Raw genomic sequence first — 18732 nt, forward strand, 5'->3', positions numbered from 1 at the left:
GTTACATTCCCTAAAACTGCTAGATAACCTAGATGATGATGTGCGTGAAAGTGCGAAGTGGTTGGATGGTGTCTGAAGACAAAACAAACACCGAGCCTGCGAAGCGAGAATTAAATTAGCATATTTCGCTCGTTTGACGAAAATAATTAACCTTACAATTACGTTGTATTGCCTTCCTTAAATTCGATTATTTAAATGGCCGCGATAGTTAAAATATGTGTACGTCTTCAAACACAGCGTGTAGCTTTCTAGAAAAGCCATGACTGGCAGATTGCACTTATCGTATGATGACATTTATGATTCAGCTTTCCGACGTTTTCATATCGAAGCGCTCTTGCGTGAGTCGGCGATTCGAAAAATGTTGAGCATGCGCAGAACCTATCTCGCTTAATTACGTGTCGGAAGCAACAAGGTCTGTCACCTCAGAAACTGAGAAATTTTCAGTGTTCAGTGCAGTTATTCTTGGAGTTGCACGTCATCAGATTACAAAGTGTTGATATTTTGTTGGTTTTACTATTTAACATGGCGCCAACGGTGCAGTCGTTTGTGAATACCTTCTCCATGAATTTGTGAGTATATTTTGGTACATGTCTTGAAATATGTCCGTCCTTAAATAACAATGTTTTTTGTGGGTATGAAAGCACACTTATGGACGCTGTACTTGCAAATACTAGTCGCTTTTATCCGCAATACACCGGTCAGAAACTCCAATTCTCTGTTATGGAAGGTGTTAATGTAGAGGCAATAATTACATCAAGGTTGATCTCCATCCGCCATCGCTGATGGGATTTTAATCATGTACTGTGTTTTATCATGAACGTTATGCTCATTGGTGTATATTTAATGTTAAAACCTCTTTCAAAGCCTTATTTAATGGTAGTGTTTGTTTGCTATAGCCAAAAGTTCTATAACAGTCACGTAGGCATTCCATGTTTTTTCTGGGAAGCTAGCATAAAGAGAAATCTCTTCCCCGATTTAACTTTCTCGAAAACGTGAGAGTTTAATGTGAGCTAAGTTTCTAGAAACTTCACTCCATATAAATAATTGGCTAGAATATCTAATGTCGCCGTGGTACAGTCAACAAAAATTGTGTTATTACTTTACATATATATAAATTTGAAGATAACGGCCGGAACTGAAAATTATATTTATACTTTTCGTGGGCCATTGTTTGTTTAAATCTTCTCTCTTATTTGAATAAGTAATTTTTATCGCGACTAGAAGTCGTTCAGATAGGTGTAACTAGGATAGTAATCATTCGTAAATTAATTGTTCTCCATGTGTTGTACCTCGGCCCCAGAAGCCACAATTCAGTAGATAGGGAATCTAAATATAGTTTTTATGGCGATTTCCAATAATGTCTCAGGCGGTGGTGATGCATTTAGCCATTTTTGGCTATGTCACCTAAGTGAATGTATTCCTCGCAAATATACACGACACCATTCATGTGGAATCCCGACATATTCCAAGGATATGTAATTCTCGTCAAGGTGGACTGGGAATTGCCAACAGCTCATACCGTTACCGCGGGTGTGTAAATTATTTCGCCGGTAACTAAGTGGTGACGCAATGTTTGTCGTCATTTGCGTGAAGGTGCTATGTGCTTCATCGAAAAAATAATAACATGTCATGAACATTTAGGATATTTTTCCAATCGTATGTGGTTTAGGTGTCAAGATGTTTGTCTTTTTCGAGCCCATATATTCATCCTTCGACATCCGTGTCAATTTCTAGTCACGCTGGAGGGGGCTTGATGGTGTTCCGATAGTTGATACTATCTTATCACCGTTGTGATATCAGTCTTCTCGAAGTTATAATAAATTCTTAATTTTACAATTCTTGGTGAATTGAAGGTAAAATATGAATTTGTCAGTCAATTCATTCAATTTTAGCCTCGTGATTGGGAAGTGATCATTTGCCTTGCCTTGTAATTATTGTGAAATGTGTTAATCTTGTGTTATTTTTAACCAACCCACCCATGGACGGTAATAAATCAAAGAACTCACGCATCGGTATTAGTTTCTGTGTTTTTGCGATATTGTGATATTTGGCGCCACCTAATCGAAGGCTTGGTGTAAAGCCCGTGGAAGTAGTAGAAATACTTACGTTTGTGATTTTGTAGAATTTTAGGTCAAATTTGAATTCATAAGATATTAATTTGACCCTGAAGTGCCAGCGGGCTTGTCTATTGGCCGGGCGTATTTAAATAACTATTGAAATTATGTTTTGTTCCAAGGTTGTACAGAAGTGATAACATCTAAGGGGAATATTTTTATAGATATCGTTAAATAGAAGGAGTGCATATAAGAAAGAAATAGCTTCAACACATTCATTTTGAAATATATAAGAAAAGTTTGATTAAAATCGTGGAAATCAATCAAAATATTCCCGGCTGTCTTCATGTGCACCATTTTCATGAGGGTATACGAAAAAGTTTCATGTTCAGCCTTTCGCTTGAAAAATGATCACCCACCTTGATGCGTAAGTGCTTCATTTCCCATCAGAAAATTTAGTAGTGAATGGCATGAAATCTGTATCTTGTTCTGTTTTAATAACCTATGCATTCATCTAAGTATTGCATTGATACACACACACAACTGTCGTAATGACTTTATTTTTGATAAATGCTGGTTCACTGTGTGGCATTTGAATTTAATAAAAATCCTAATCAGGGATTTTATTATTAAAGCAGTTAATTTAAATCTTGCAGAAGTAAGCAAGAATATCTGGTAATATTTATTTTTATACACTCTAATCTAAAGGTCATTTTATACGGGGCACGTCTTTGCTCAGGTTAGCACTGAAAACATGTTTAAATTATGAGAATGCGAGCTTGGAATTAGAGCAGGGCCTATTTTGCAGTCTTGCATGCCACCCATTCTCGCATGTGTTCTGGTAATTCACTGCTTTACATGGCACAATTTTGATTGCACCTTTGTACGTACATTAGATTGCACAATGGCATGTCAGCCTTTAAAGGCCTGGTTACACGGTGCATTAACCCGTACAGGTAACGAGAAGCATGAATGAGCGATTACACGGTATATGCGTTCGCACAAGTTTTCACACATTTTCTCGTAACGCGAGGCGTTTAGTTTTTGTTTATTCCCTACAAAGAGCGCAAAATTTAAATGTGTAAACAGTATCATTAGGTAGGAAGCAGACGATACCTACCAGAAAATAATTCCCTTTTCGTTGTTTCCTGTAGGACCAAGAAATTTCACGTACTGGTAATATATTTGCACCGTGTAAGCAGTGGTGTTCATTGTAGTTGCCGAAGTTGTTTCATTTCGTGCCAGTAATATTTATTTATATTTAATATTTATCGTTATCGCTCGCTTGATGTTATCTCAATAGTACTCTATTTATTTCAAAACGTAATCAAAGTTAATACTAGTTGGAAGTAGATATTTTTAATACTTTGTTCTACTTTTGTCCGGGACGGTTATGAAGTTAAGAAGATATTTGCTGTTGATGGAAAAGATGTTGGTTAATTAGAGATCTGGTTGATTTATGAATTTGCTAATGTTAGTCGTATTTTTGTGGTGGGCCAGTGCATTCCCACCTCGGACGTATAAAAGATAGAATTGTCGTTAATTCGTATGATATAAATTATGTTTAAATGTGTTCTATAAGTCGTATGATAGCCGTTGTATTTCACAAATGTCCTGTTGAAAACTCTGTTATAACCTCATCGATTGTTTTGTTCCGGCATAATACAACTAATAAGATACCATAGGCATAATCTTGGTATGTCCGGCATACATACAGGGATATTCTATATGAATATTAGTGTAGATGCAAATGGTGAGTTTGTGGTAGGATTCAAGCACTTACGATACAGTACAAATACGCGTAAAGAGTTACTGAATAGCCCTGCAGATGACAACTAATTGTGTCGTTTCCCACCAGGTGGCTTTGTTATCAACTTGTGCGAATGCATGAACGAAATTAGAACAGTTTCTATTTTCCGTTCATGCGTTCATGCATTTGTACATTTTGGGGTGGTTGCACGGTGAATTTTTCCGTTCATTCTCGCGATCATACATTTAGACATTAACCCGTATGGGTTAATGCACCGTGTAACCAGGCCTTAAGGAAAGATGGAAGGAAGCTTATGGAAGTGTAAGGAGCGCTACTTTTGTGATTTTTTTATCACTTGTAGTTTAAGTAAGAATTCGAAATCCACTTAATTCATGTCAAAACTTACTATTAAAAATTGATTCACCACCATAGCACACCCAAGTGCTGCAATACATGAAAGAAAATTGGATAGTGAAGGTCATGAGTTCTTTACTTAATGTTTTTTCTTTTAATGAATAACTCATTCAATAAAATATATCATGGACACTTGCAATTGTTGAACCCTCACTCTTGTTACATCAAAATTTTTACACCTCTTCCTTGGTGGGTGACATCCTGTTACAGCGCATCTAGGGATCGCATGTATGTATTTCACATGTTATTCAAAAAAGATAAAAGACATGGAATTCGGATATTTCGAGGAATATCATTGCTGAAGGTGTATATGTCCTACATGAAGTAAAGAGCACTCAAACTGAAAAACTCGATAAGATAGCAGCACTTTTATTTATTAATTTTATTGAAAGCTGTGTGATGGCGTCTGGTGAACAACAACAACAAAAATCTCTCCAATGAAGGCTGAACCTCAGCTTTCTTCTTCTCTTGATGAAGGACCAATGCCTTTCTCAAAGAAATCGCCGTGATTAAAGTCTCTCTCGATCTCTGCCCTTGATTGTATACGTTCGTATTGTCAGCATGTACTGCTATATGAAATAGTTGAATGTTGGAATGTGCAGTTAACACTGCGGGAATTGAAAAAAAAATTAACTGACAAGTGTTCGGAAGTCCGAATTCAGCGAAAGAAAGTCAAGTATTTTGTGTCAATTTGGAACATACGAAAGTGTGAATTGTACGAAAGTCGAGGACCGCCTGTATGGAAGTAATTTTGGGTGTTTTAAAATTCTAATTTATCTCAGTAATGGCTTAAGATTAACCTTTGAATTTTACCAAATTTCCCTAGAAAATTATGCATTAATTTTTCTTCCCTGAGTGGCTTGACACCCGGATGTGTGCACAAGTTTTTTTACTGTCTCCAGGTGTTTCACAAACCATTATACTGACTCAGCAGCTGTTTTGTTGTCAGTAATTTATTTACCGTGGGCTTTTATTTACCAAGAAATGCTTGAGTAAGGACTGGATGGCTCCTTGGAAAATGTGGGAGTTCCTTTGGAAAGTGACTCCTGCTTAGTAATCCAAAGGAAATCGGTGTGAATTTTTTAATGGCTAGGAAGTGGTTGCCTTGTGATTTTTTTAATCTACTCCATCGTTATCTTTTTCTAGGAAGGGTCACATATAATAATAATAAATAATTTTATTACTCCACACAAAAATTACATGACAATAACAAATTTGAGTAATTTAAGGTAGCCGCGAAGGATAACCTGTTTGAGGCTACCATCCAAAATAATAATATTTATGCTTTACATATAGTGTAGCTCATTTTGTGTTACCTTGATAATCTATACAATCACAGCTTAAGTGCGTACATGAAAAAAAAACAACTAAAGTACTATTTATAATTCATTTACAACAATATTTGTTCTACACTTTCTTTAGTGAGAAGCCAAGAATGTACATTTTGCAAAAACTTTTTTAAAGACTTTGAAAGAAAACATGACTGGGGTAACAAATTAAAAACCTTTGGTCCTACGTACAAAAAACATCTTTTAAACAAAGTCAAATTTGGTTGTGGTAAGGGCACACTTATTTTACGCTGGGTAAAGGGAGAAGGCAGGGACTGAAATATTTTAGAGTTGCCACTTCTAGCATAAAAACATCGTTGGACCTTTTAAATATATAGATGCCTCAACGGAAGCAAACCCAAATGAAGAAAAAGTGGGAAGGATCTTTCAAATCTGTCCTTTTTCAAAATAATACGTACAATTCTTTTTCGTAAAAAAACAGCAGGTTTCAAGGAGTTTAGATATGCGCCACCCCAACAAAAAATGCCATAGCTTAGCCTGGTATTTACTAAGGCGTTATAAATTGTCTTTAGAAAGCTTTCAGGACATTTATTTCTAATGAAATAAAAATTTGCCAGTGTGTGACGCATAATGTTTGTGAGACCCTTACCCTTACATACATTACCCTTTTCTATACCCTTTTCTACCCTTACATACTTACCCTTACATATACCCTTTTCCCAACTGTTGGCGGCTGGGCGGAAGAGAGAGTAGCCAATCAGAAGTGCTTTCTCTTCCACCTCACCGTTCCCCTCCATTCCCTCCCCTTTCCCCTCAATACAGCCGACCAGCGTTGCCTGTCCATGGAAATAAGTGTACAAATTTTCACATGGCACATGTCTCAACGCCGAAATCCAAGATTGAAAATTCGACCACCTCTACAATGGAAAATCGAAATCGTTTATTCCTCGGAATAGGGTGGTTTCCAATTATTTTTTTATTGCCTTAATCGAAAGATTATTACTCCCGGAGTACGTATTTCACGCTTTTAGATTTTTAAATGACAACATCTATTTTTCGCGATTAAATGAAAAGTGAAAATTTTCAAGCGCACGAAAACGCGACGCTCAAGTATGAATGCCGGGAAATATCTCCGTACGTCGTATTTCTGGTTCCCCCTCCCGCCCGGTGAGGTGACCTTGAGGCGAGGCTTAGCGCTGATACGTCGCAGGATGCTAGCGGATAGCTGAGTACCTTGCTGGATGGTAGCGCTTGGCTTAAAAAAGGTTTATTATTACCTTATCAAACGAAGAAAACTTTCCGACCTTAGCCAGTTTTAGTAGGTGATTATTAAGACATGTTTCCCTGAGCTCTGAGCCTCATGCATGCATTGGTAACCTCAGACGATGTATAACTCCTATCCTCTCGTGTAGAAACTAGGTCCCTGTGACATCACGTGGAGTGGAATCGCGTGGGCGCCAATCTGGCCTATTTCAAATGAGGATAAAATTTGACCCTTGCCATTCGTCTAAACCGGTATTTCAAAAACCAAATAATTTGTGTATTATGAATACACTAATGGTGGGTAACGAATCGCAATCAATGCCTTTCGTTTTCTTTGATGAAGGAAACTACCCTATTGTTTCGACACATGAAAATTCCAAGATAGCCAAAAAATCAATCAAAAAATCTAGTATCTTGCGTTTCAAGGAATTTGTCCCGCGATGATTGCAAGTTGGTCAAAAAAATTAAAAAGTTAGTGCCATAAGAAAAGCATGGGGCACTTTCAAAAAATCATAAAATATACTAAATATCAATTCGTCGCAATGACAGCAACACCAAAAAATCTAGTTTATGTCAAAGGTTTTTCATGTTCCTGACGCATTTGCAAATACCGAAAAAAACCTAAAATGTTTTAGTCTCATAAGGCTCCCATGTTAATTCAAGTCGATATATCTCGAAAACTAATCGACTTTTTCAAGTTTTCAGATTTTTCCTCCCGATGAATTTTTTTTACTTTTACGTCCGATATTCCATTCACCCACACATATCACAGTTTGGGCTGCTAATTTGTATCAATAACCCAATCATTGAATCAATAGGGTGGTTTCCTATTATTTTTTTATTACCTTAATCGAAAGATTATTACTCCTGGAGAACGTATTTCACGCTTTTAGATTTTTAAATGACAATATCTATTTTTCGCGATTAAATGAAAAGTGAAAATTTTCAAGCGCACGAAAACGCGACGCTCAAGTATGAATGCCAGGAAATATCTCCGTACGTCGTATTTCTGGTTCCCCCTCCCGCCCGGTGAGGTGACCTTGGGGCGAGGCTTAGCGCTGATATGTCGCAGGCTGCCAGCGGGTAGCTGAGTACCTTGCTGAAAGGTAGCGCTTGGCTTAAAAAAGGTTTATTAATACCTTATCAAACGAAGAAAACTTTCCGACCTTAGCCAGTTTTAGTAGGTGATTATTAAGACATGTTTCCCTGAGCTCTGTGCCTCATGCATGCATTGGTAACCTCAGGCGATGTATAACTCCTATCCTCTCGTGTAGAAACTAGGTCCCTGTGACGTCACGTGGAGTGGAATCGCATGGGCGCCAATCTGGCCTTTTTCAAATGAGGATAAAATTTGACCCTTACCATTCGTCTAAACCGGTATTTCAAAAACCAATTAATTTGTACATTATGAATACACTAATGGTGGGTAACGAATCGCAATCAATGCCTTTCGTTTTCTTTGATGAAGGAAACTAACCTATTTGCAGCTATTATAGGGAAAGTTTAGTCAAAGTGCGAGTTAGAGAGCGATGTTCACTGCACGAAAGTCGGAGAGAGACTCCTACACACCTGCCACTCTTCTGTGATTGGGCCTCGAGTGTGTTCAAGGTCATCCATCATCAGTTGGGAAAAGGGGTGTAATTATGCCAAATTCGAAAGGAATCCATGAGTTTTTGGGTTGATGGGTGTGTTGAAATCTCTTGGTGTGGGTGGTAAATGAGATTAGACTCTCGGTGCTCAGCGTGGGCGCTCCCTAAGGATAAAGCTCGCTCCCTACAATCCCCAGATCTGGCTTCACTGTCTAATTTTGTGGGTGTTCAGACAATTTTAATACGAGTAATAACTGATCCCAAGTCCTAGCTTTGCCAGCCAGGGGGAAGGGAAGCGCTATCACGCTAAGTGCATCTATGAATAGAATTTATTAGAGTTTGATCGGCTGTGGAGTGGATGACTCTGTATGAAGGCTGTTTGACACGGGGCACGTACTTACGCAATCTGACGTTTGTACGAAGGCGCAGTCAAAAGCGGTGTCGTGTAAAGTGGTGAATAGGGTAGTTTCCTCCATCAAAGAAAGCGAAAAATGTACATTGATTGCCATTCCTTACCCACCATTAGTGTATTCATAATATACAAATTATTTGGTTTTAGAAATCCCAGTTTAGACGAATGTTAATGGTCAATTTTAACCTCATTTGAAAGGGGTTAGATTGGCGCCCATGAGATGCCACTGCACGTGACGTCACAGGGACTTAGTTTCTATACGAGTAGATAGGAGTTTTACATCGTCTGAGGTTACCAATGGATGCATGAGGCACAGAGCTCAGGGAAACATGTCTTAATAATCACTTATTAAAACTGGCTAAGGTCGGAAAGTTTTCTTCATTTGATAAGGTATTAATGATCCTTATTTAAGCCAAGCGCTACCAGCTAGTAGGATACTCTACTACCTGCTAGCATCCTGCGTCGCATCAGTGCTCAGAGCCTCTCCCCAAGGTCACCTCACTTGCGGCAGCGGGAACCAGAATGACGTCACACGTAGTTTTCCCATCATTCATACTTAGCCATCGTGTTTTCGCGCGCTTGAAAATTCTCACTTTTCATTTAATCACGAAAAATAGATATCGTCATTTAAAAATCTGAAAGCATGAAATGCGTACTCTAGGAGTAATAATCTTTCATTTAGATGGAGATGAGATTAGACTCCTGGTGCTCGGCGTGGGCTCCCTAAGGATAAAGCTTGCTCCTGATCCCAAGTCCTAGCTTTGCCAGCCAGGGGGAAGGGAAGCGCTATCACGCTTAGCGCATCTACGAATAAAATTTATTGGAGTTTGATTGGTTGTGGAGTAGATGGCAATGCATAATAATCATTTTCGTCGTCGATATGTCAAATGTATGTTGAGGAGATGGAGAGTATTGGAAATAATGTAATTATGTCATTAAATATATTTTCAGTCCAAATTTTTGCAATAATTCATGTAAAATCCCCCAAAAAATAATTAGATTGCATGGTCACATTCATTAAAATTCATAATGAAGTAAAAAGTAAATGATGGCATCCATATTTTCGGAGTGTCAAAATAAATAGCAAATGTCTGCCCGAAAAAATTGGAAGTGTCCGCCATTTTAAATTTTTTATCAGGGGAGTGGATGGCAAAAGTTGAAAAAAATTGACTTTTTCCAAATTGCTATCTATTGCTTCATGCAATTGTAAAGTTTAAAATAAATCTGACGGGTAAAAGTTGACGAAATGTAGTGTTTATCTTTTGGAAATGGCATTTTTGGAATTGTTTAATTTTTTTGTGGAAAATCTCGGTCGACGGGAACAGGTAGTTCCCAACCTACTGTAAAGGACCATATGAGCATGTTGAATAATCATTTTTGCTGTACAACTCATAATAATAGGCCGAGGAGAGCGGAAAGTATGAATTTTTTTCTGAAAAATCAATTTTTGGACGCCATTTTGGAAGCAATAAACTTAAACATTAACTTAAAACATTACATGAGTGCTTGGGCACATTCCTCAGCTTTCGAAATTGACATAAACCGTCCGCATGGTACCAAGGGTTTGCGTGCATTAAATTAAAAAAAGGAAAATCATCTCCAGGAAATGCAAAATTTCTTCCATTTTGATATTCTAGCAACGGAGTGTTATGTAAACCTCCGGTTTTCGGGTATTTACTCCGAATCATTCCCGTTCCCCGCATGTGTGCCAAATTTCAACTCTCCAGCCCTTCTAGAAGTGAACAAGTCAGTCAGTCACACATCACACTGTATGTATAGGAGATAATGTGAGATAAGCCAATGACAGATAGTGTAGCTTTTCTAAGAATTTTTGAGGAAAAGATAACATCCTTGTAAGAAATTTGAAGGTGAATTTGTTTTTGCTATTTCTTATCCCTGCCCAGGTGCGCAGACTTAATCTCTTAGAAGGCAAAGAAAAAACCTCCCAGCAAGCTGTGTTAAAAAGATTTGAACATTCTTCGAATACCCTGTTTACTTCACCGTTCATCGTCATCAGTAGTCAAGAATCCTAAGATAAGTGTGACGCAGCTGTCCGCTCAATTTTCCTATCAGCTTATCTTTTAACACCTACATATTTCTTCTTAAAAATGCTTCTTATATCAATCTTCTATATTATTTCTACTGTATACTGTACTACCTTTTTCTCAACTTATACGCAACCAAACTACAAATGAGGTACCAAAATGCACAGAATTTAACAGAGAACATGCGACGGCATATCTTACTTCCTAAATACATATTGCTATTGTTTCCTAAAATTGGTTTTTAAATAATAAAAAAAAAACAAAAAACCGGTAAATATTCCTGGACGTTAACGGAGCACAAACTGATACATTTGTTCATTTGCAACAATATCTCGCATTCTTTAAATAACTATTATCAAAATGCGGCTGATTTCACATTCAAGTCTCCTGTTGATACGAAAGTGTGAGTTATCATGTGCGTTTAACAGATGATAGTGTAATTACTTCCAATGTTGTGTTTTAACACATTCCGTGCTGACCGTTTTTTGAAGAAAATGCCCTGTGGCTGACTTTTTGGCAAAAATTTGTATTTTTTTATTATTATTTTAACGACGTGATCTTATGATTTGTGATGCCTGCTACATGTTTTCGCACTTTTTTTAAAAAAATAACCCTTCATTTGATAAAAATTTGAAATTTAAATTTTCTAAGTATCCTGTCAAACTTTTGATACCGTCCCGCAACACACCTACATGTTTCCCACATTTCTTTGCTCTTTGTCAGTACTGTAGCGAAAACCCGTTCAGACTTTATCACTTTCTGGAAAAAAATAATGGAAATAGTAATGCAGCAAACATTATTTTTATAATCTGGAAATGATACATTTAAATACGATTTTAAATGTTTCATTGCTCAAAAGAAAATATTGCGAGTATTACCAATATTTCCAGCAAAAGTGTTGCTCCCTATGGTGGAAAAATTATTATGAACGATATGATATCCTCTGGATAAGATTTTATAATGATATACATTGGTTTATAAATGAAAGGGGAAATTTGTATAAACGAAGAATTGTTGCAATGAAACATATTGTTTTACAAATCAAAAATTGACCAGCATTTTTAGAATAATTTTTCAGTCACTAAACACTTTGCATAAAATAATATCTTTTTAAATAAATATTGAAATAGAAAATATAAAAGGTAAACATTAAAAAATATTTTTTTCCCGCTGGGTAAATAATTTTCCGCATCACAAATTCTTGTGATACTTCTGGAAACAGTCGAGACACAATCGAGGATCAGATAGGCAGGTGGGGCTATAATATGATGTATCCTGGTGGACATTATTCTTGAAGCACTGCCTACATCTCTTCTGTTTTCGTCTTTTCTGTCTATCGTGTTTTTCATATAATCGGGGAAATCCTATATACCTGTAAGTCCTAATAAGCCCTTGGTTTTGGTTGAGGCAGACTAGGATGACTATCTCCTCAAAGGGATCGAAGGTACAGATATTGTCATAAGAGATTCTATAACTGGAATTAGAAAGTCGATGAGAGGAATTTTTCAAAATTTTTCTTTGAATAAAAATTACGTTTCAGCAACAGTGATTTCAGTAGGTGGATTCCCAATTTTTAGTACCATTAGATGAATTTTCTTTCAATGGGAAAGTCAGACATCATTTGATCCCAATGATCGATGCCACAATTTTAATTGCTATATTCAACCACCGCCTGTGGCTTTCTTGGCGTGCACCCTCGCCTTTTCGTAGATTCGTTCATTTTTTGCACTGAATTCAGCGATGATCATCCGCACTTCCCTCTAATCCGTCCACCTTAGGATACCGATTTTATGCTCATGAAAGGCCTCCACCACCTCACTTTTCTTTAATTCGTAGCAGAGCACCAAAAGAGGAATAACTTTCTTGCCTCTCCTCAGTGTCCCCGTCAAGTTAGGTTTCCCATTTGGATGGAATCTAGAACTGGCTACACTGTTATAAAAGTTATCAATATGAAAGGATTAGCCTCAGTCAAAATGATCCTCCATCATTTGTTTACCATCTTCTCCGACTCCCCTTTTCCAGACACTTCTGAGTTGGAGAACCTGCAGCGCCAAACCCTTTGCTTCCGTCAACATATACAACTTCATTGCGTACCTGTAGCGCTTTCCCCTCATATATTCACTATATCCCAGCCTAGCTCTCCATGGAATCATAGACTCTTCCAAACTTAGGTCACGTGAGCGGTTCACTACTTTTTCCACTGTTTCCTTGAATGCGTCTATATGGGGCTAATTTTGAATAATCAGTGGGCCAGAGAAGTGTTAGAGTCAGAGAACGTAGATAGGTTCTTGTTGATTTGAACGGCTTGGAGAATAGACATGAATTGATCAAGCGACTTCTCTCTCCTGAACCAATGCAAGTCATATAAAGATCAAGCTTTTCAATTATAGGAGATACGGGAGATTTGGATAATTCTAGCACGAAAAATAAGGCCAAAAAGTGGGGAAATTCTTCTATGGTTTCCTTCAGGACACGTATTGCCCATTTTATATCCTCGGATGTATATATCCTCGGGCCGGATCAGTTTCTCCGAGTTCGGCGGTATGTGACTGGGTTAGTGGAAATTGTTCTCTTAGGCATTTTTTTTGTTGGGGAGGATGCCAAATAGAATGCTTGTAAGTATTTCGGATATTATGGAAAAAATCAAGTAATGAGTCTCTAATTCAAATGCTAGTGAACATAAGGATGGGGAAGTCTGGCTATTGTGCAGGAAATGTAAATAGTAAAAATAAATTGCAATGTGGAACCAGGACTTTACTGAAGTTATTGTAAAATTTATGGAAATATATTATTTCATGCATAGCAGCAAATAAACAGGGATAACAACAAATTTTGCCATGATGAAATCATAGCAAATAAAATTCACTCTGAAACTTAAAAAGTATAAGAACGGAAGCATTTATTGTTATCGTAAGGATAAAAATACACATACCTGGAGTGTGTCCGAAATTAGGCAACCAGCTAAGCAATCTACCACGATAGCGTTAATTGACGTTAAAAATGAAAATAGCTACAAGGGAAAAATATCTGTATTCCTTCTTGTAAAAACCAATTAAATAAACACAATCTAATCATTGCGTTAAAAGTCACAAAGAAAGATAAAATACCTTGTAATAAAGTAATTACCTATCCTCGTCAAATGTAAAAGCTTCTTTTTATTATTTCGCTTTGAATATTTGTAAAAGTTTTTTTTTAAGGTATAAGAACAATTATGAGAATATACAACTGTTTTTTGCATTATAAAATTAAAGTAATCAAAAAATACACTGTAAAAAGCCACCCCCAAAGACGTCCTTGCAGAGCAAAACCGGGTAAAATAGAAAAACACAGAAAAAATCGAAAAAAATTTTTTTCGGAGCTTTCCGCACGGCAAACAGGCGAAGAGTGGTGACTGACCCTCTCCCATACCCTAACAGCGGTGGCTGGCGCTCAGGGCGGAATATAACGCAAAAGGGAATCATGACGTAGCGTCTACGTCATCAGTCACTGGGTAGTGACTGCCATGACGTAGACGCTACGTCATGAGCACGGAACGTGTTAAGAGGTCCTCTGACCTCAATTTGTACATGAACATTCCAATTAAATTCGTACATAAGACCCTGCCTTTTTTTTCTACATTTTAAAATTAGAAATGCGCCTATCCCTCTGTGGACCTGCATTGATAAGAGAGGGGAAAGCCCGCTGGGAGTGGGCTCAGCACACTCGTTCCACTTATTTTATTTGAGATCTTCTTCTTCCATTCTTGCTATCTAAATGTCCCTTATCAATTTTCTTCATCATGCCATTATGTCTGAATATATGGCCTACAAGGTTGTTCCATCTTCTTCATTCCTTATCATACCCTTCCATCATAATCATCATCACATCATCACTGGTCACCAATCTTAAAATTAGCTTTACACAGATCTCCACTCAATTCTCCTATCAGCAAATCTTTTCATACCTACACATTTCATATCTTTCCCATCCTTCTTACGTATTTCATTCCTTTTCCATTCTTGCCATCTACTTTTTCCATGACAATAGGGTAGTTTCCTTCATCAAAGAAAACAAAAGGCATTGATTGTGATTCGTTACCCACCATTACTGTATTCATAATATACAAATTATTTCGTTTTAGAAATACCGGTTTAGACTAATGGCAATGGTCCATTTTTATCCTCATTTGAAAAGGGGCAGATTGGAGCCCATGCGATGCCACTCCACGTGACGTCACAGGGACCTAGTTTCTATACGAGAAGATAGGAGTTATGCATCGTCTGAGGTTACCAGTGCATGCATGACGCGCAGAGCTCAGGGAAACATGTCTTAATAATCACTTATTAAAACTGGCTAAGGTTGGAAAGTTTTCTTCATTTGATAAGGTATTAATAATCCTTATTTAAGCCAAGCGCTACCAGCCAGCAGGGTACTCAGCTACCCGCAAGCAGCCTGCGTCGTATCAGCGCTCAACTCGCCTCAAGGTCACCTCACAGGGCGGCAGCGGGAACCAGAAATACGCCACACAGAGAGATTTCCCGGCATTAATACTTACCCGTCGCGTTTTCGCGCGTTTGAAAATTTCCACTTTTCATTTAATCGCGAAAAATAGATATCGTCATTTAAAAATCTAAAAGCCCGAAATACCTACTCCAGGAGTAATAATCTTTCGATTTAGGCAATAAAAAATAATAGGAAACCATCCTATTGTCATTAGTTTATGAAATATGGACCTTTGGAAATGACTCCCTTCATCGCCGCAACTTTCAATACATGAATATTTTTATTTTCATCTGTAACTCCATTCCTGTTGAATTGAAAGTTGTGATTTTTTTCTGCAGCTCAGAACTCCAAAATGACCATTACTAAATATTCCCCGCATGAAATAATTCGGATAAAAAAATTGAAGTTTGCAAAATACCCTTCCTTCAAAATCTGGTCTCTGGCTTCTGTAAGATAAAAAAATCCTAGGTATGTAGTTAGTTAGTTTTAATTTTTAAATAAATTATGGAAGTAACAAAGTGTCTTTCATTGCTAATATTAGGGTTCCCACTCAACCGTGAAAGCCTCAAAACCGTGAATAAGCCATGAATTTCGTCTACCGAGAAAAAACCTGGAAATAGCTGTGAAATTCGTCGCAAAACCTTAAAAACCTCTCAAACTTGATTTTAGATCTACGATTGATGGATCAAAAGAAATATAGGTCATTCACTCGCAGCTACTGTCCACGCATGTCTTTGCACACGTATATTCAAAGCGCAAATACTGGTCCGTGTGTCATGACGAGACGCAGACCTTAAGGCTGTGATTGGATGACCTTTAACCAAAGGGACCATTAACCCTGGCGAGAAATCAGACACCTCTTCACTTCCTTGCCACCCTCTTGTTTTCCCACTCACAACCTTTAACCAGCTCTAAATTTTGCTAACGATAGGCGACGTCATAAGAACACTTTCATTGCTGCATTTGAATCCCCGGCATTTATCGTGTTTGCTATATTTTTAATTAGCGTGCGGCCAGTGAGTTTTCTGTGATCAATATTTCTTCCTAAAATGGCTTATCAACAGACCGTGAAAACCTGGAAAAAAACGTGAATTTTATAATTTAGTTATCATTATTTTTTTTTCTCTTCTATTCTTGACCTTGTTTAATACATTTAATAATGTTTCTTGGAGTTTAGGTCAATTTAAAACAAGTTATAGCCAACGTTTCGATTTATTTAAAATCATCCTCAGGGCTATGTAAGAGAAAACATGAACAATATAAAATACGATGATGACAACGATGTACAATATTTTTACATAAAAATATTACGATCGCGTTTTTTAAACAGTAATATAATTTAAAGTATACACATATATATACACAGTTGCCGTTCATGCCTCCTCCCTTAAATCATTATTTGACGAGTGCTACAAAGTAGGAATATTGGCATCCCTCCCCCCGTCCACCACCCCCCTAGAGCTGAAGGATCTGGTGCAGGCATGTATTTGGGCTTCCGTGCGTTTTCTGGACCAGGAATCAACCGCGCCCATTAGAAAGAACACGACCAATCCCCGTCCACCGTTTTTCCTCCCTCCATCTCTTCCCTCTGCTTTGCACCCTTCCTTATGCCCTTTCCTCACTTTCCCTCCTCTCCTCACTTGAGAAAGATGGGCTGCGTCCCATCGAAGATTTGTAGAAACAACCTTTCCCCGTAAGTTCCCCACTTTTATTTTATTTTTCGTTTTTCTATCAATCTCTAAGTTTTTTGTGTGCCCACCCTAGGGCAAGAAGAAGTTCCTTTATATTATTCATATACAGTAAATTCCGGTTATTACGCGCCTCACTTTACAACGGTTTCGGATATACCGCGGGTCTCACCATGTCCCCCGAGATGATTACATTGACCTTTTTTTGAGGTAGGTAACTTTGTGGTGAATTTTATCTCGGCGTGACTACCGGCGCGTCGCAGCTTCAAGCGACTGTATTAACGCGGTTGGCGACGTATTCCATACATTGTTTCGTAGCCAAAAAAAACTCTGTAATGCCTGATCGGTCATTGTGTCTTGTAAACTCGAGCTGAAAAAAGTGTTGCACGGCTATAATAATTTTCGAGATTCTGGGAGATTGAGATAATTCTCATTCGTACGTTCGCACCGCGGCGCTCAAACCAAGGTAGGTACTCAATGCCCACAGGCTTCGAGCATTTAATGATGAATATAGGCTGTTTTACCTTTGTCTTAGGCTTAATATGAATATGAAAATTACTTTTTTACGAAAAATTTCATTGATTTTAGGGTTAAAACGATGTCTGCCAAAAGGAAAACTTACACAATTAAAGAAAAGTTGGGCATAATCGACAGAGTGAAACGCGGTGATACAAAATCAAGTTTAATCAGGGAGTTTGGTGTTCCTGAAAGAACTATATTCGTGGTTGGATGAAAGAAGAAGATAAATTACGATCATTTGTTGGTCAAGTGGATGACGAAATAGGACTTGATAGAAAAAGGCTAGATTGAGTGCTGCTGGTGATGTGGATGAATGTTTGTTTACGTGGTTTGTTCAGAAGCGCAGTGAAGGTGTTCCATTATCTGGTCCACTTTTACAAGCACAGGCAATTAAATTAAATAAACAAATTGGTGGGGCTCATGATTTTGTTGCTTCTGCTGGCTGGCTATCGAGGTGGAAAATTCGCCACGGGATAGCGCAAGTTAATATGCAAGGAGAATCTCGTTCCAGTGACAGTGAAGCAGCTAGAGGGACTTAAGGGCAGCTGTGGGACTTAAGTCCCACAAGATAAATTACACAAAAACAAAAAGTAAATTTACACAAGATGATTGATGAGGGTGAGTACACTGAAGAGCAATTGTATAACTGCGATGAAACCGCTCTCTACTATACAGATTGCTTCCAACAAAATCACTTGATATTAAGAAGTCAGCAAATAAATCCGGAATAAAAATGAGCAAAGAAAGAGTGACTTTATTACTGTGCGCAAACAAATCAGGAAGTCACAAGTTAAAACCTCTGTGTATTGGTAAAAATCGAAGTCCTCGGTGCTTCAAGCACGTTAATATGATAGCACTACCCATAAATTACAAAAACAGTCAGAATGCCTGGATGACTCGAGACATTTTTTTATCATGGTTCAATGAAGATTTTGTTCCATCGGTTAAGAGCCACTTAAGATCAAAAAAGTTAGAAGAGAAGGCACTACTTCTGTTAGATAACTGTCCGGCCCATCCGTCTTCTGAGCTCTTGATATCGAGGGATGGCAAAATAGTGGCTTCGTTTTTACCAAAAAATACGACAGCTCTTATTCAGCCCATGGATCAAGGGATAATCAGAGCATTTAAAGCCCATTATCGGCGGGAATTGCTCACTAGTGTCATAAATTCAGAACTGCAGGTACAAGAACATCTGAAAACAGTCACCCTGAAAAATATGGCTTATAA

The 18732-nt window shown here is 37.8% G+C and overlaps 1 protein-coding gene across 1 annotated transcript in view; it reads left to right on the forward strand.

Annotated features, from left to right (window-relative positions):
- Positions 1 to 370: 370 nt before the first annotated feature.
- Positions 371 to 18732, forward strand: part of LOC124170151 (bax inhibitor 1) — a 56142-nt gene continuing 37780 nt past the window's right edge. The window contains exon 1 of the mRNA XM_046548845.1: positions 371 to 569. Within this exon, the coding sequence (XP_046404801.1) occupies positions 523 to 569 (47 nt within the window). The 5' untranslated portion in view covers positions 371 to 522. The remainder of the gene's footprint in view (positions 570 to 18732) is intronic.

Source organism: Ischnura elegans, chromosome 13 (assembly GCF_921293095.1).
Source record: "Ischnura elegans chromosome 13, ioIscEleg1.1, whole genome shotgun sequence".
Classification (NCBI taxonomy): Eukaryota; Metazoa; Arthropoda; class Insecta; order Odonata; family Coenagrionidae; genus Ischnura; species Ischnura elegans.